General features: G+C 36.0%; 1 protein-coding gene across 2 annotated transcripts in view; it reads right to left on the minus strand.

Moving 5' to 3' along the window:
• Nucleotides 1-19,842, minus strand: part of MnM (myomesin and myosin binding protein) — a 75,942-nt gene continuing 56,100 nt past the window's right edge. For both annotated transcript variants that reach the window (XM_071587169.1, XM_071587170.1), the window contains 6 exons: nucleotides 14,845-15,067; nucleotides 12,846-13,178; nucleotides 7,411-7,604; nucleotides 4,597-4,769; nucleotides 2,636-3,027; nucleotides 1-2,554 (listed from right to left, as the gene is read on the minus strand). In XM_071587169.1, the coding sequence (XP_071443270.1) occupies nucleotides 1,023-2,554; nucleotides 2,636-3,027; nucleotides 4,597-4,769; nucleotides 7,411-7,604; nucleotides 12,846-13,178; nucleotides 14,845-15,067 (2,847 nt within the window). In that variant the 3' untranslated portion in view covers nucleotides 1-1,022. The remainder of the gene's footprint in view (nucleotides 2,555-2,635; nucleotides 3,028-4,596; nucleotides 4,770-7,410; nucleotides 7,605-12,845; nucleotides 13,179-14,844; nucleotides 15,068-19,842) is intronic.

Below are 19,842 nucleotides of genomic sequence, written 5' to 3' on the forward strand. Positions count from 1 at the left end.
TATGACTTTAGGTAAAATTTAATAGTAACATGATCTAATGTACATTCATTCCGAAAATTAGAATAACAATAGAATTGCATTTGCACTACAGAATAAGAAAGAAAGAAGCAAAATATACGACAGATGTTAAACAGATAAGGTTTTAACAACGTTTTTAATATGTAGATGATGGGTTAAATAAAAAGAAATAATGATGGAATTAAAATCAGAATAAAAGATTATTTGGATAAAGATAATTACACTAACTGAGCCAACTTCTTTCCTGAGCTTTTGAAAAGCACATCAAAATAAGATGACAATATTTCAAGCCCATGTAAAACTGCATATTTTAGTTGGTTAAATCAACAATGAGTATTTTAAATAGGGGAAATAAATTTCTGCCTTAGCCACCATGGAGAAGTTGACAACATTTAAACGATTGTAAGTGACCTTAGCCCCTTACTTTGAAAAATATGACAAAAATTTTGCTGAACAAGCAAAATCATTGAAATTAATATTTTTCACATCATTCAATGCCACAAACATTTTCCTGCAAGAATAAAAACAGGCTGGAAAGCATTTCCATTCAACAATAACAATGAAAACAAATAACATGTCAATTCCACCAATCACCTAATAATCACAATGACAAAGACAGCCAGTGATGTCTTTTTGTTAATGCTTATGAAATTTCTCCTGTTAATTTACACTGATGGCTCTAATACAGAAAGCCACCAATGCTTAGTCAGCATCAACTGCTGAAAGGCATTTTCCAAGATCTCTTATGTAAAACAGGATCAAAAAGTAAACATATAAGAAAGGAAGCCAATTTCAATAGCAACCTGTAGAATAAAAACACAGCTTTGGGAATGTGGACAATGAAATAGTGTATTTTTAAAATAAAAGACACTCAGAAGCCTTTCATTGAAACTCTGAGGCAGCATTTATGATGACTTTAACAGAAACCTCAAAAAGACCTCCGTTTGCCAACTTAGTTAAATTGAAAAAATCATTACCCATAACTTTTTCATTCCTGGTTCAATTTAGGTCCTCCGTAGAAATGGAAACCTTCTTATGATCGCTTTGTACATCTCCTTCGCAGCAATTAATCCAACCAGTGCCGCAGCTGTCAAATCCCAACCATTCATGAGAAGCCAAGATGCAACTCCAAGGAGACATGCTGTAGTTAAAGAGTCAATAATAAGACGAACCCTTTCCTCCACAGCCCTTTCCCTAGGAGTTGGGACCCTTGGAGGTGGAGGTGGTGTTACTGGAACGACATCCAACATGTCAGTTACCTCAACTACAGCAATATTTTCAGTTTCAGGGTCTTGATTTCTTTCAGGTTTGTCTTCTGGCACATATGAAGTTGGAACTTCCCCATCAACTTTTTCTTCCACAATTTCTGCCTTTATTACCTCCTCCTCCTCATCCACCATCTTCTGCTCCGTCGTGTCCAACCCTCGTTCTACTTCTGTCTCCCCAAGCAAAAATCCATGCTCAAAGGGATCAAAGTCCTCCTCCACCTGAGCTTTGAGTTCTTCCCTGCTCAAGTATATGGTGGGAGAAGCCCTTCTGACCCTACTGGTCACCTCCTTGATGATATCTCCATAGTGCCCAATTACCACAGATGTAGGGTCCAATGACTTCCCATCATCTGAAAAATCATCAATAGTACTTATGTGAAGAGCTGGAATAGGAGGTCTGGTGGTTGGAATTTGTCTCAAAGTCACATCTCTTGAACCTTCATGAGTCATCCTAGGTGGGGACACCTTTTTATATTTGTTCATATCATTTGGAACAGCAGCTGTCGTGGGTACAGATGACTGAAAACTATGCGGTGACTGTGACACAACCTGATTCATCACCAATCTACCAGAGCGACCACCAACACCAAATGACAAGCCACCCTCCCTCTCTTCATTTGCAGTTAGTTCTAGTTCCTGCCTCCTGATTGCTTCTGCCCTCTTCCTATCTCGCTCCTCTATGAGCCTAAACTCTTCTTCTTCATCATACTCATCCATTTCTCCAATTTCTTCTTCTTCTTCAGCTTCTTCCTCCTCATCACATTCTTCTTCATCTTTCTCCTCATGATCTATATTCTGAATTCCTCTCCTGTATTCCTTTTCTTCAACCTCCTCCTCCTCTTCCACCACCCCTTCCTTCAGACTTGGTTGCTTCACCTCAGTTTTAATCTTCCCCTCCAGTTCCCGCGAATTCCTCTTGGTAGACCCTCGCCTGGCAGATGCAGAGCTCCCTCGTCTAACTAAAGATGCCCCGGCACTCCCCCTTCTTGCTGAAGCAGCTGCTGCTTCCTCATCAGCAGCATCTTGGTATATTCTAGCCATTGCTCTCTCATGCAAAAGTTCACTTGAGCTGACAGCATTTCTCAATGGAGTCATGTTCATTGTAGCTGCATAATCAGTACCCTCCCCCTCCATCCCACTGATGACTGGTGCTGACAGAGACATTGGTGGTGCCATAGAAACTTCTTCCTCTTCTTCACCATCATCCATCGGTTCTAATTCTCTAGGATCTTCACTCATGGTAGATTGCCTTCGGTATTCCAAATATCCTGAGGAAATCAATAGCAAAAAATACTGAATTCAGATGTCAGGTTTTCATCTACTTAAAAAAAATTAGAAAAACAACTTACCTACATCCTCGTGTAGTGTGCTTGATTCCTTTGGTGGCACCAGTACCAACATAAACTCAGAACCTTCTGCTCCACCACTGGGAGAATCTTTCCCCATTCTCCCTTTTCCGCTACCATCATTCTCATCAGAAAGGAAAGGTCCCTTCTTGTCAGTGGCAAAGTCAGACCGTGGGCTGGTATTTCCACCCCATGATGGAGAAGGTATAGGAGATACGCCAGGGGAAGGAGTTGTGTCTGTCCTACGTCTTCTTATTTCATCCCTCCACTCATAATCCTCCTCAGCATCCCTCTTTCTCTTCTCTCGTTGCTCCTCTTCTCCTTGGTGCCTCTCTTGTTCCAACAGCCACTCAGAATCAGCAGGCTCAAGCCCTCGATCTGGAGCATGCATCAGGCTGAATTCAAAATAATTTTAATGATGTTAGGTATGATATCCACCCTGCAGCTAAAGATTCCTTCAAGTTCATGCAAAAAAATCATCAAAAATGCAATTATGGTTATGAGCTCAACAATACAGAAACCATCCTAATGGACAATAATTAGGCACATTGAGATGAAGGACTAAATGGTTGTGATACTTTTTTATTTAGGGCATATTACTAAATATGATATACACAATAACTCATTTTCAAACTGAAACGTGCCAAATATGCATGTTAAAGCAAATATGTAAATAATTATCAGAAACTTTAAACACCCATGGTTAAATGTGTATGTACAATGCATATTACCATTGCAAAGCAAGATGCCTTGGTTAAATAGTTGGTAAAAATCACCCAGGAGTTTAAAAAATGGCCTCATCTCCTTTATCTCTCTTTTTCTTTGCCACAAAGATAGTATAAAAAGGTCATTTGTGACCACAACGTGACGCCTGAGCAGTGGTGTTCAATCAGAGAGAGGTCGTATGTAAGCAGTAATAGTGTGTGACAGCAGGGCTACCAGTGATGAGCAGGAAATAATATTGGATGAAGAGTGGCACAAGATGAGAGAGAGAGTATACCACCCCAGGATGATTCATTCATTTGTTCTTATTAGAGAGAAGTTCATTTTCTCCAAGGAACTGAGAGAGGGCTTTACCTCAGAAACATTATTAAATCACTGATCAATGTTTTACATATTTCTTCAATGCTACTACAGGTCACATAGGTCAATACAGAATTGTCGATGTAAGAACGCCAGTTCAAACTACCATTTAGACTACTTCAAAAGAGAGCTGAACAGACATATTTGGATCATTTTTTAAAGACAATGCTGTAGTTTTTATCTTTAGATAATGAGTTAAACTCATCATTACAAGAAGGTGATTTTATTACTGTAAAGAAAAACCATTGGGTCATTTTATGTGTTTCAATAATATTTCATCTGTTTAAAGATTGAAATATCAGTGACATCTTCATATTTTCATTACTGAAAGAAGCTCCCAGTTTCTGAGACATGGATCCATAAGAGATGATTCAAGAAAATTCAATCAACTGAGAGGACAGGGATAAGTGTATTGTGTTAGACATCCCACTGTGCTGCTACCACCTTTGTAATTTCAGCAATTCTTCAGAATGGGCTGGTGCAAAACAGAAGGAGATGCAAACACAGTGGGAATGAGTTTTGCATATGCTGCTGAATATTTTGGATCCTAATTTATGCAAAACTTTGATATAATGGTGTCAAATTTCCTTTTAAGCAAGAGTACTCTTTCTTATAACTCAACATTATTCTCTTTTTCCCTTCACACTGGTAACATTGTCATTCTGGGCTTGAGTTCCCACTTCTAGGTAACTTGACAAACATCTGTATTTGAACAGCAATGCATTTATAATCATATAGTCTCGGGGTAAGATTAACGTTGCAGGTAGGATTTCATATGTGTACACATTTAATTTTATTATGCCTAAAATAGTAAGTCCAACAAACTAATAGTAATTATACAAATGAAATGCAATTAAAACTTTTACAAAGTCAATACATACCCTCTCTTTGGGTCAGGCAGAAAAACTGTATTTGTCTCAGGACTTGGGTCACTCACGCCATAAGGGTTTTCAGCTTTTACACGGAATCGATATTCTGATCCAGCAATAAGATTGTCAAGAGACATAGATATTTGACGACAGGTAGATCCTTTAAGCCAAACATTCCATCCGATCTAGAAAACAATTTCCATATTTCATCATTTTTGAACAAAATATTTGACCATTAATATTAATTTACAAGACTATCATTTTTCTCTGTGCTCCAAAAAGCACATACATATAGCACAAAAGACCCTTTAGAAACAAGTAGCATCAAAGCAATCTGAGAAACGTTAAAAAATCAAAAGAAACAATGAAATCCAAAATAAAAAATTAACCAAAACCAAACTAATGCACCCACTTTTTTACTGTTATTACATATATTAGAACAACTGAAGCACATATCAAAACTAAGAATTTTCCACACCATATCATTAAACAAGCAGTAACTTCTTGATATACAAATCTGAGTAATAAATCAAAAAGAAATGAATAAAATGCAAGGCCATTGTGAATTCAAAATATCTACTGCGTTGAAACTTGACACATAGCATTAAAAAATTACACAGCAACATAAAGTATGGGTAAATATATTTTACTGGGAAATTTAAAGCAGATTTATAACATAGTAAGTTTCATTTCATTCTTTAAGTGACTTCCTACAGCTATAAAACATAAAATTTTAGGAAAATAAATCATTTTGTATTTAAGTCATAGTCTTCTATACAAGCACATGTGAGCAATTGATAATAAAAACGTTAATTTCACTCACATGATTAAAGCCTATTATATGTTTTGGATTGAAAAAAATGGTATTATCAAAATCTGAGGGGAAATTTATGATGCTGTTATATCAGAACCACATAGTGGTATTGTAGTATCAAGTATAAACCATACAAAATAATTTTGTTCATTTGATATTTATATACAAATTTTTTGTGGAATAAAAATTCATAAATAGTCAAACTAGAAATTGCATCTAGGCCTTGACCCAAGTTTTATTTAAAAGGTCAAAGTTATGAAGCCAGCAACATGATTGAGATCCGTCCTCCGGAACAAGTACCTCAAATGAGATCTTTTCCTTCACCCCCCCCCCTCCCAGTCCATCTCCCTATATGAAACTTATATCAATGCAGCAACCCAATCCTGCTATATCCTGTGGAGCCCTTACTTCCAAGATGAAGTAAAGTGTGGTTACCGCTTTCTGACCTGAGTTGCCATTGACAAAGGGAGCATGGATGCATTTCCCCTGCCTTATGGACATTCGGCTCACCATACAGGAAACTGAAACCCATCCCAGCTCAGAAAAGGGAAGGGCAAAAAGGTTTTTGTATGAACTGTCCAATCATCATCTCTGGACTAAATGTGTCATTACTCTTTTTTACATATTTACCCCATGTGATATAGAAGTGCAAGACCAATATTCAGGTATATAGCTAAAATTTAATCATGAATAGCTTAGCAGAAGTGTTTGGACTGAGAAATGGATAGAGTAGAGGAAGTTTTACTCAATAGAATTCTAAATGATTTAATAATTTATTCAATGGTTGAAATATCTACTGTGATGATGATTTAATTTCAATGTGGTATTGAAAGCATCAAAAGGTATTATGAGAATTTTGTTATTCTTATTATTATTATGATTAAAATGCACATGTGCAGATAGACAATGTCAGGAGACACACAAGTCCCACGTAGTACAATCAAACTTGCCTTGGAAAAATAACACGACATCTCAAATCCAATCAATATCACAACAGATAATAAAGAAAATCAGTCAGAAAAAAAAACAGTACACTTAAAGGATATGAGTTACTGGTAGAGAAATCTACTATACAAAATGTTCAGCATTTATAAGCTATACTAGAGGATGCTGAGGAAGAAATAAGTGAATGATAAAATTTAAAAATAGTAAAATAAAAAGTAATTAACAGCATAGTACTATTTTTATTATTAAATACTCTTATATTATGCTTACAGCTATTCAGCTAAGTCCCCGAGATTAAAATTGATCATTTACCAAAAGATATAAATTATTTACATAAGGTACTGCAAATAAAGCTATTGAAACTAAAACCTGGTGTTGAAGTATTAGTATTGGGAAAGTTGCCAATGGCTTAATCTAAAAATGTTTATAAATACATGACTAATTTGAAAATATAATCAATTCTGCTTATGTTCAACAAATCCCATCAAAATTAGGTGATAATTAACTAAAGATATCATTTCCCTTCATCCAAAAAAATTAATTTATTGTGCACCTGGTCTAACACTTTCTTTGCATGCATTAATCCAACTGCTGGGTAACGTAATGTGCAGGGATGGGTCTTATTGAAGCCAATTATGTACAAAAATGGATTAAAACTTTTGATTTTGCAACTAAATAACAAAAATTTTACAATCCTGAGAAGTTTAAGAGAGAGAAAAAAAAGAAAAAAGTACTTTGGATGAAATTCTGTGCACCGATTAAATTTCTGGATCAAAATCTGAGTTAGAATTATAGGAAAAATGTAAATGGAAAATTAACTGCACACTTTTCCATGCTTTTGTTATGGGTACAAAATTGAGTTTCTGGTTTAAAACTGATAAATTCATCAGAAGCATCAATTAATCACACAACTCTCTTTTAAATTATGCCACTTCAACAGTTTGAAGAAAACCATAAGCATTTACACCTGACGAGAAATTCATTAATATTATCATATTGACTGCCTTGGGCATGCCTTAAAATTTTTAATCCTTGATTTTACAAGGAAATGGCATAAAAATAATTACCCTATAATATTCAATGATATAGCTTCCAACCCTACATCCCCCATCATCCTCTGGAGGTGACCAGGAAAGCTTAAGATAGTATCTAGAAGATGGTTTTGCCTCCTCCCTTCCATCTTCTTCTTCATTCACTTTACTGCCAGTGTCCCCTACCTGCATTAGCTGCACATCAACTTTAGATGGAGGCATGGGGCGATCTACCAAAAGATTGTAAGTCATAGCCTATTAGTTATATGCACACATTATTCAACACAAATAATATGAATGATGTGGTTTAGTGTGAGGCACAATGAGAATGAGAAAAGATAGGTGTTTATTGGATGTTTATAGCATGTTTGTGCAGGGTGTCCATCAAATATATGCACAGCTTCAGGTGGTGATTCCTTATCAATTCCCTCCAAAACGTCTTTACTTTCATGAGACAACTTCAAACTACATCTTTATTTATTTTTTTAACTTTTGCATCTCCCCTCGAAAACTTACAAGATTCCCTCAGATCTCTTCAGAAGAGGATGATACATGTATTTCTTTGAGTGTATAAAATTGAATCCACAAATAACAAACTGGAGATATATTCCGTGTTCATAAAAAGACTAATTTTCAGCTTTGCAATATTCACAGCAAGTGACTTACATTTTGAAATGGAATTTCCATACTCAACCATGAATAAATTCTATGAGGGTGTTATGAGGGGACTTATTTCACCTTTACAGAAAAAAAGTCCTTTGTTATTTGTATTAGAAACAAATCAAAGTTGTGACACTATTAACTCCCAAGTATACTTCTGTTCTGGTGACTGCATACTTTAAGGTACAGCCAACAGTGATTGTGATTTTATTGTCCGACAAGAAGATATTCAGAACGTGGAAATATGGATGAAAACACACAAAATGGCAATAAATAAATCAAAAAGTGCAAATATTTAATGATGTAAGGGAGTATAAAACATAGGGAGAAAGCCTTATTCCAGCCTTACATGACCTATACCACAAATAACAGCTTCACTATTTTACGGTAATATGACTGCAACAAATAATGAAAAGGAGAACAAGAAAGGCCACCAACAAGACAAGAGTAGCATTTCCTATACATAGTTATTGCATCCTAGTGGTCAGTTTTCATGTATTTTTGTTTACATACCACAAGGAAAACCAAAATTTAGTAATATCCCTAGTCAACTGTCACCATTTATGACAAGCTAGTGTCCTATCAAAAGAGATTCATTTATGTTCAGCATGCTATTTCCTACACTCCATCACTAGCAGGTACATGCAGTGAAAATAGTGTTGAAATTACATTAAGAGTGAAAAAATTACATTTAAAAATATCTGGAGGTGCAGTGTGGTTTTATCCCTGGTAGAGAAGTTTTATATTTCAGCAAGTATGTACTCCAGAAAGACGTAGATGTGAGAAAGAAAGTGATGTGGATTTTTTTATTTGTAGAGTAAACACAAAAAGGCATATAAGAAATTTATGAAAGTTTCTGAAAGACAATGAAGTGATTTAGTTAATATTGAATGTCATCACAGAAAAGTATGACAATAGTAAGAGTGAACAGGAACGTAAATGGGAAGTTTGAAATAAAGAAGAGGGTAAAACAAAGGTTCCTAATGTCACCATGGCTGTTCAGCACATCCATGAATATAGAAAATTTGTGATATATTATTGCATGGATGTTGTAGGTTAAACGATTAGTGATATAAATGTACCCATTTTTCTATGCAATAAAAATGTAATATTGCTGGATGAGAGCTAACAAGACCTACCAAAAGTTTCAGATAGGCTTGATGAGGATGAGACAATAGAAACCATTTACAATTAAATTGAGAGTACATTTCTTCAAAATTTAAGGCATTGTATTTTATAAGGAGAATGGGAAGAATGATTGAGAGGGAGTAGTGGAAAAATAACTGAACACACAGGTAATTTAATAAATATTGTCAGAAAGTTCATGAAAGATGGTGAATTGATGAAGGTAGAAGAATTACAAGGGTAGGAATGCAAGCAGAAAAGTGGTTGGCTTATGTGGAGCCCATCAAAAAATCAAAAAGGCAGCAAAAAAAGGCAAGAGTATAAAGGTGCAGTTCTCCAAAAATCATGGTAAAAAAGTGAAAACTCAATGAGCTACAGTAAATATGTGTCAACTAAACGCAGTGGGTTTAAGGTGTTCAATTGCAGTAAAAATAGGAAATACGAGAAATTAATGATTGTGCTATTAAAAATGAGGTTGGCATACACCAGTGATGAAGAAAAGTGCAAAGGAAGTGTACTCCACTGGTTCAAGCACATTGAGAAAATGGATGAGAGTCAAATAACCAAACAGACACACAAATGAAGAGTAAAAGATAATTAAAATTTGCACATTCAAAACTTTGTGCTAATGATTTGCAATTCATTGATTGATGGAAAACCTTTACAAACCACAATAAATTACAAAATCATAGGACTGGGGTTTCAGTGCATTAGTATCATCATTGGGTAAGGCAAAGAAAACAAAAATTCTATCTTATACTCAGCAAGGAGGGGAGGAAAAAGAGATGAAGAAAGAGGGAAGGAAAATAAGAAGAGAGAGGAGGGGCTATACTAATCAATTTCTTCAAGGATGTGGGAAAAGGCATGATAAAAGTATTCAATTACAACAGTCACTTCAGGGTCACCAATTCTTTTAAAAATTTCTAGTTGTTCTGCATTGATCTACAGTCATGTCGATTTTTTAGCAACTTAGCCTAGCAGTTCTATAATGTCAAGCTCATATCAATTGTCTGTCTCACTTGAAGTTGATTCTAATGCATTGAAAAACTTTCCATCAATCAATGAAGAGTCGATGGTTTGAGAGAAATGTGTAGATTAAGAAAGTCTTGAGTAATTGAGGCCAAATTAATTCTGAAAATAAATTAAGCATCACCTACACCTTTAAAACCCTAATACATATACAGTTTTCATTTGATACTCAACATACATTCCTCCACGATAATTATTTACTTGTTAGCTAATTTGTGAATATTTCAAGAGGGAAAAATTTAAGACACTTCCCCATATTTTGTAGTTAATGAGCCAACTCATATCATAAGCATGCTTAAATAGAGTTCTCGAAAGTATATGTGAATGCCAGAGCTGCTGAGCAGAATGACAGCACACAAGGGGCTTGCCATTATAATTTCTTTTATTCGCATTTATTCTTTGCATATTTCTCCTAAAAAATGCCTTCCATTTAATGGGATAATCTAAGTGGTAGCTTCAATATAATGGTGATCATTTCATAGTCAAAATATGTATGTGTTAACTGGGGACTAACAGCAGCATGTTTTTGGCTGTGCGCATGTGAATTACTTTAAGTACTATTCTTTGCAAAAATAAAGCTGTCGGCATTTTATTTGGCTGAACTTTTATTTTGACTAAGAAAATTGTTTAGCTCAAGGATAATAAGAGTCTCATGCTTTAGATACTTGAACTTTTTATAAGTCCATTCTTCTTCCTACCTCCTCAAAAGAAAATGTGAGTTTTTTTAGATGGAAAGGACTTTTTTTTGCTGGCAAAGAAAAGTACCCTGAAAATCTGCTCTTATCACTCATATGGTAATTTACCCCCCAAAAATTAACACTAACATTCTACATTAAGGCAAGAATTAAATATTTCATAGTCATTTCCATTGTTAACCCATTTACACATTTTGTGTCTTTTATAATTCTATTCTCAGTAATATGACCTTACAATATCTTGTATTCATGAATGATTTTTTTGATAACACAATACATTCTTCAATAGCAGTTGAGAATATCTATAAGTGTCTGAAGACTGAAGGTGCTGTCAATAATGTTTACATGTATACCAATTTCCCAGCCCATAAGATCAACTTTTTTACTCCAAAATGTGCTCTAAAATCAGCCAGTGGGCCAGTGGTATATGGGTATAACTTTGAACTATAAGTGCAAGGCAATTCAGGATGCCTGGATTACAAATTTCAATAATATCACTGTTTAGAGTGAGTAGTATGCAACAGAGTTTTAATATTTTGTTAAAAGTACTTCCCCCAATTAAATCACAAATTAATATACTGCAGTACGTTTACTTTCATCTCACATGTGGTGCTGCCACGAAACTTAAAATATGCCTTTGGCTAATGGGGATGTTGCCCCTCTGCTAATAGACACATTTTATCTCTCCTTATAAACTCTGAGTCTACAGGCATTCAACCTCAAGTTGTATGAAAGTATCGTAAAGACAATAAAAATGGCTGCTTTTAAAACAAATTTCCATAATATCAAAAAATAACAAAGACCATGCATTGCATAAAAAGTTAAAATGAAGATAACCTCATGGGATCTTAAGAGAGAAGATTGTCATTGAGTATTGCATTTAAACTCAAAGTCATGCATTACCCTTCAGAATACAGAAACAAGGAAGCTCAAATGCATTTGGCCCATCTTCGACTGATAGGATAATACGAGAGAGCTCAGAGGTAGCAAAAGGTGTATTTAGTAAATGCAGATTTGAGTAAAAATATTTATGTTCATGTACTCCTAAATGGTCAAAGCTTTCACTGAAACTGCCAGTTGAATATGAAAAAAAGATTATAAGGCACCGACTCATGACATCACACAGATGGGAAGAATGAAACGGTTGTCGATTTCCAGTGTTTGTGATTGAAAAAGTCCTGGTGGAGAGTTAACAGATCATACCGTAATGCCTTTTCAAAAATGTGATATTAGCAACGCATTACTTGGATGTGAAGATGGCTTTGTGAGAGGAACATGACAAGCCTTGTGAAAATAACTGCGGAAATTTTTCAGCAGTAGTGATGCCAAATTTCTGAGATTCAAAGATGAATGAACATTGACATATGAGTAGCTGCTTATTTTTTAATATAACAATTCAATTTTTTTCATATTAAGAGTTAACTTCCATTTTTTCGGGTATCAGGTCTTCCTGGGAAATCACAACCGGCACAGGGAAAGGAACTGGCCCCCCCTACCCTGATGTGTGAATTTTCACATGCCGTATAGGGCTTAGTATTGGGTGAACTCTACCATCACCTACCAAACCGACCTTCGGGTTGATTACTGTATTTATGGTATTACTATGTGTGTATATGTGTGTGTATATATATATATATATATATATATATATATATATATATATATATATATATATATATATATATATATATATATATATATATATATATATATATATATATGTGGGTCATGGTAGTCCAGTGGGTAGAGCGTTGGACTACTGACTGGAGGGTTCCGGGTGAGGGTGGTCTGAAAAGTTTCCGACCTCAGAAAATTTCAGAAAAAATGACTTTTTTGTTAGATCGGAAACTTTTCACACCACCCTCGTATATATATATACAAATTATATATCTTTGAAACAATGCAATCAATGACAAAAACAATATAATTCCAAACTTCTTGTTAAAAACAAACACGTCTTACCAGTAACTGTAACTAGGAATGATGCTGTATCTTGGCCATGTAAGTTAACAGCAGTTACACGGTATTCTCCTCGATCTGATCGATGGGCAGCCAATATTCTGAGAGATGAGTGCTTTCCAGAGTCCGTGATTTCTACTCTATCCTTCAGCCCAGGGGTTAACTTCTCTCCATTATGATACCATGTAACTTCAGGCTGTGGACGACCAGTAACACCCACTCTCAGTTTTATTACTTCATCAAGGTGGAATAGCAGACCATCTTCACCTACAGGTGATGCTTCACTGCGGCCAAGTTCTTGGTGGAGGTTGCGTGGGAGTCTTAATCGAGGCCGTGCTTTATTACGTAAAATAAATAAAAATATTTTGGTATATAAGAAAATTAATTCAAATAATTAATCCATAAAAATATTGGTCTGCTTGGTGATTTTCTTTGATCATATTAATTTTATCTATACCATCATTGTAATTCACCACCCAGAGTGAATTTGCAAAAATTATAGTCATTAACATAAATTTGGGCATTATGTGATCATTTTAGTTTTTCAAGAAATTCAAGTTAGAAAATTCAATCTTGGCATACTCAATGTTCACTGAAATGGAATCGCACACTTTTTAGAAATGTTAAGGAAACTATCTTCAGAGAAGGGTAGAATACCTAAATTTCATAATGTAAATACACATGGAAGGGAACATAACATGAACTGCTTGGAACTCTACCTCCAACTTCTCTCAAAATGCAGCTTATACCTACACAATTCATAAAAGTTGATGGATATTGAAGGGGTGATAAAGACTATTTTTTGCAGGTTTAGACGGTCATTGGTCTCCATTTACATTTTCAAAACTTAATGTAGTTCTTCATTTTATTAAAGCATGTTGACTTTCACATGGAATCCTTAATAGATCTGTAATTACTCAAGTAATTTATATCAATCAATTAGAAACACCAGAGAAGAATTTTTGCCTCATTTTATGGGGGCTAGTCATGACCGCAAGAAGGTTGATCTATTAAATGTCATCCAAAATCAATCATAATCACAGATATTCTTTTTCAGGGAATTGTACATAATTTTTTCTGACCTCAGTATAAAGTTCCCTGAAAAATCTGCAGGTATGCAGCAATGGCTGAATTCTTTTAACTCATAGACATCAACTCATCTGAATATACAAGAATTAATAGGAAAAGTGAATTTTTGTTTAAAGAATCATGTCATAAATATTATATCCCTGAACATAATACAAGCTTTAAATTACAGCCTTTTCTCAGCTTGGAAGAGATATTTGGGTGGATTTATGTCAATGGGATACATTCCATTAATGCATCACATGCGAACAATGGAATGCTTTTTTAAGTTACTAATATGACAACTCTCTCTCGGAATTACATCATTACCAATGTTTAAATGTACATTAGATTAGTTATTCCAATGCATAAAATTGAAATTCAAAGACAATATTAATTTAAAATTAATCAATTAAATCAATGCATTATTTATTGAGTGATTTAAGAAAATTAAATATTTCATACAACTAATATGAACTTGCATGTTATTATGAAATTGAGATGTCACTAAAATTTATCTTGCAGCAATTATTCCAATGACAAATTTTAACTGTTGAGGCTACAGTCTAAATTATTCATAAATTAAGTTTCTGCAGTGATATTCAGAATTTATGAAAATCAGTAAACACTATGTACATAATTGCTATTTCCCTTTCTTGGAATAAAAGTTTCACAGTGAAATTTTATTTAAAATCCCTGGATAATATGGATTAATTTTTGAAGTGATACTCTGTGGCATTATATTTGCCACTTCAATATCCCTCCAATGCTTGGAAATTTTAGTGGGAGCCCTGGATTTCTATAAAAGAGGAGGTGAGTAGCAGTAGAATTGCTAATGCACTCATTTAATGAAAATCTTGAATTTTTTTAGACATTACTATTTCATCAGATTTATAGAACTAAATATAATGCAGCAAAAAGTAAACATGTAATTCACCTTCAACTTTGAGTGATGCCTTAGTCACAGCATGTCCTGCCTTATTTGTAGCTGTACATCGTATTTCTCCTTCATCGGCCAATCCCACCTGATGGAAAGTCAAAGAACTACGGCCATTTCCTGTGGCAACTCGAGTTCGACGGGTGCTAAAAATTTCATTAGAATCTTTGTACCAACATATAGATGGTGCTGGGGTCCCAGTTAAATCCACAACAAAATCAACCTAGAATAAAATTACAAATTCAAGAAATTTTCTAGTCCCCTGGCTGCAATAAAAAAATTGTTTTAATATCCAAAAATGGCATATTCAATCCATTGTTACATGAAGTTCTTATAATTAAAGCAACTGCAGTGAAACCTGATTCAAAGGCCACTTTTACGCAGGAGTCACCTTGGCAAGCAACCACTTTCTTTGGGAACCCACCATATTTCCCAAGTATAAAACTAGACTGGAATTATACATCTGTTCAAGTTTTATACTGTAAGCAAATTTTCTGATCCCTTGTAGTGAGACTGAACAAAGTGGAGAATGTCTCAATATTAAGTCAGTTAGTAAATATTAGTAATAATGTGTTCTGGGCATAAGCATCATGGCAGGCAGTCAGTGCACAATTAAACAGTGCTTAAAAAAATGACTTTGCTGCAAAGCAGAGATGAATCATTAATGTCAAATAGAATCAGATGGCAATGAAGCTTAGGGTGCTTGCAAAAGTCCTCGGTGACTTTTGAGAGGTGGATGAAAAATTGGAGCTTTTGTGACTTGTGTTGACTGGGAGGCCCATCTGCATGAAGAATTTTAAGGACAGACTTTTCCTTTATTCTGATTGCACAGCTTATTTGTAAAAGTAAAAAAAATAATTCCAGCATTTAACAAAATTGAGCAAATATTAAAATTCAATATGTACACTCTATAAGGGAAAATTAGGACCACTGACCTAATTAATATCTGCTGTCAAATATTTAATGCATTATTCATAACCATTCAACAACTTCAATATAGAATATTGAGCTTAATACTTGTATGTTTGACTGAAAGATTTTGAGCAAAATTTGGGTACATTATTCTCTAACACGGAATAGGCTCACTCAGTCATTTTGTGTCTGATTATCACACTGGTGATTTCCACAGGAAGTACTGTATTTGCACATCAGAATAGTGGAAAATTACATAGGGAACAAACTCAGAAAAGGAAGTTGAAAACAAACAACCTGTAACTTTTAAGGAAAATCTCCATGATTTGCGATCTGTTGGTGATGGACCTGATAAATAGTTCAGAGGGAAAAGAAAGAGATATGCTAAAAAATTAATCAAACCATTCAAATTCTATTCAGCAAAGTTAAGGTGCAACCAAGCAGATATAAAAAATAAAATTGTAATTATTTTCCATAAAGAATAAGTACATATATTTTTGTACAGTTTTTGCCCTTATGTATGCAGAGGAAAATGTATGTAAGTGATTTCTCCACAGTACCTCACTTTGGTGTTCAAATGTATCATAAAGAGGTCAACATTTTTATCCCTTTGTGGCCCTTTTTAGGCAAGTTTCACTGTATTTTAGTTATGATTTTACTATAATTAAATGTGCTAACGATATACCAACACAACAAACAATCAATATCCAACTGCTTTCATAATACCATAATATAGTAAAAATCCAAAATTGAAGAAATCACAGGGAGCAACTTTATGACAGAATAATGAAGAGCAAAGTTAGAATAGAAATTTAACCAGTTTTCCCCTTACCATTAATTGCTTCAATACACCCACTGAATGGTAATATCTACGGAACCAAAGTCAGACACTTACTTTAACCTTGAATCATTAGCAAATAAACCAAAGTTACATAAGTGATCAGAAGAAATAAATGCTGATTTACTACATAATAAATTTTCAATACCTAACTGTTTGATACTATTTTACAATAACGTAATAATCAAACTTATATGGCCGCTTTACCTACTCAATAATATAGAACCATGTTTGCCCTACAAAGTCTAACAATTGCAAACACCTAGCATCATATAAGGGTAATTGCTAAAACTGAAAACTAATGACACCCAGAGATTTTAGGCATTAGTATTTCTATGCTTATATTAAAGAAGAGTTTTTAGAGGGTAACCTCAAGTCTGGTTTTTTTAATTTTCTCGTGGGGTGATTACATTAAACCCCAAACTTCATACAGCCTTGCTCTGAAATGCTTAGCAAAAACTTCACCTCATTTAAGTGGATAACTTAAGGTGAAGTTCTCAAAATTCATGTTATCATAGTACTCGACATAGAGCAAGGGGGAGTTATGAATATGACTTCAAGCACCTCAGGAGGTCCTTTGAATCTTCTAACCCATCCAGAGTGATGGGAATGATCATGTGATCAATGCAAAGAAGAACAACTGTACAAAATGATGAGTTCACTTAGTTTTATATATTATTACAAAATTGCACTAAGAAAATTTTCTTTCCCAATATTTACATCAGACACAGGATATGCCCTAGGGAATAACTGAATTTGATGCATTAATTCATTAAATTTCATTAAAAAGTCATTCTCTGCCTGGCTTCTGCCGAGAACAGACGTGCTCGAGCTCGCTCCCTAGAACCGGTTCGACCCTACCTGAGACTACCTGCGTGCCTGCTGTTACTTCTGTGTTTGTTCTTCCCTAGTGAAGTGTAGTTTAGTGTTAGCTTTAATTTTGTGAAATAGTTAGTTTATTTAGTTTTTGTGCTGTTTGTTATTAGTTTTTAATAGTTTGGTGGTATTCCTTGTGGGTACTCTTAGTGGCTTGCGGTGGTTTTTGTCCGTCGAATCTAATTGGTTATCGGTGAGTGTTTTATTTTCTTTACCATCTTTTTTCTTTCCTTTCTTTACTTACTTACAAAGCGTAACTTATTGATTGAGCTAAATTTAACTAACCCCTATTAGAAATTTTAGCATAGTGTATACAGGTTAGCTTTTATTGGGAACTCAGTAGTTTAATTAGGATGGCTTCATCTAGGTCCCCTGTTGCCATGCTCGAAGGCACTGGCGAATGCACGGCTTTAAGGGCCCGTATTGTCATGCTGGAGAGAATGGTGCGGGAGCTTCGATCGGTGATCGCTGGCCGGAGGACTCCCCTCAGGAGAGATGGTGCTCGGGGTGGGAATACGAAAACCCGCCACGCCCATATGGGTGCACGGATTCGTCCGAATGCTACACGTGGCTGGGCGATTAGAGACCTACCCCGTGTCCCATCTCCCAACGAGGGAGTGTCTCACGTCCGTAGGTCAGACGATTGGAGGGTTGTCTCTCGGGGCAAGGGGAAGGTAACGCTGCGGCGTGGATTGGACTCTGCGGAGGCAGATACCATCCCCGTCTCCAACAGGTACCAGGTGTTGTCGGATGACAGCACCACCGTACCTGCAGCCCCTACCCCTACTCCGAGGGCACTGCCTAGGGTAAGACGTCAGGGAACGGGAAGGGAGGGAATTGTAGTAATAGGTAGCTCGAATGTCCGTCGTGTAATGGTCCCATTGAGGGAGAGGGCGCGCCGCGTAGGCGCCGATCAACGGGTGACCGCCTGGTGTATACCAGGCGGAGGAGTCCCTCAGGTGACGAAGGCGATCGAGGCGGCGGTCAAAGGCACGAAGTGCTCTAGGCTGCAGGTCGTGGCCCATGTGGGCACCAACGACGTCACGGACCGTGGATCCGAGGAGGTCCTCCGTTCCCTTAGGGAACTGAGCTCCGAGGTGAAGCGCGTCCAGGGCGTCGAGGGGGTTTGGCTGGGACTAACGGTCTGCAGCATCGTTCCGAGGGAGGATCGCGGGTCTCTGGTTTGGAGCCGAGTGGAAGGCATAAACCAGAGACTATCGAGATTCTGCTCGGACATAGGAGCCTCCTTCGTCGACCTCAGACCAACCCTCCGATCTTGCGGGACTCCCCTTAACCGATCTGGGGTCCATTACACGGCGGAAGCGGCGAGTAAGGTAGCGGATAGGATACTCGACCACTGTAGGCCTTTTTTAGGATAGAGAGCAGGTCACTTAGTGGGTCAATAACATCTGGGGATAGCGCGTATAATATTATTAATAAAAATATAAAAGTCATTGACAACACTGGCAATGATTTAGGAAGACATCTGACACGCACTTCCCCACAAAGGCATCCTAAATTACAGTCAGACACTAATAAGGACGTTATTCAACATCAAAATAATTTAACTATACTTGTTATAAATTGCAGAAGCCTCAAGAACAAATCAGCGGATCTAGAACACATAATCCAAACTCATTCCGCTGATATAGTATTAGGCACAGAGAGTTGGCTGTGCAATGATATTAATGACCAAGAAATTTTCCCAATAGATTTCAAAGTTTACCGACACGATAGAGATACAAGACCCGGAGGAGGGGTTTTCGTGGCAGTTAAAAGTCATTTTGAAAGCAGGCAAGTTTCATTTGAAAATAATAACATAGAAAGTGTTTGGTGCACCTTACTACGGACCAATCAACCCAACATAAATTTATGCTCTTTCTACAGACCTCCAGACTCAGATTTGAAAACACTTCACACCCTCAACGATCAAATTCACAAGTTTACACGTAAATATAATAACAGCATAAACATAATTGGTGGCGACTTTAACCTCCCTGGTATAGATTGGGACAGCAATATCGTTAAATCTGGGACCCGCGATCGCGAATCTTGCAATTCCATGATAAAATTGGTTCAAAGAAACTCCCTCCATCAAGCAGTACGCATGCCCACCCGTGGAAAGAACATATTGGATCTATTTCTTACAAACACGCCGGAACGTATTATTAGTGTATCAACTGATGAGGGCTTGAGTGACCATAAAGCAATTAATGTCCATTTGGACATAGCAATAAAAAAGATTGTTAAACCAAAAAGAAAAATTTATAATTACCATAAAGCAGACTTTGAATCTTTTGCCAATCAATTAAACTCTTCACTACCCGAGTTCAAAACCCGCTTAAGTCATGCCAACGTGGAAGAAACTTGGA

The sequence above is a fragment of the Hetaerina americana genome, unplaced genomic scaffold (genome assembly GCF_022747635.1).
Source record: "Hetaerina americana unplaced genomic scaffold, ioHetAmer1.1.p SCAF_3, whole genome shotgun sequence".
NCBI lineage: Eukaryota > Metazoa > Arthropoda > Insecta > Odonata > Calopterygidae > Hetaerina > Hetaerina americana.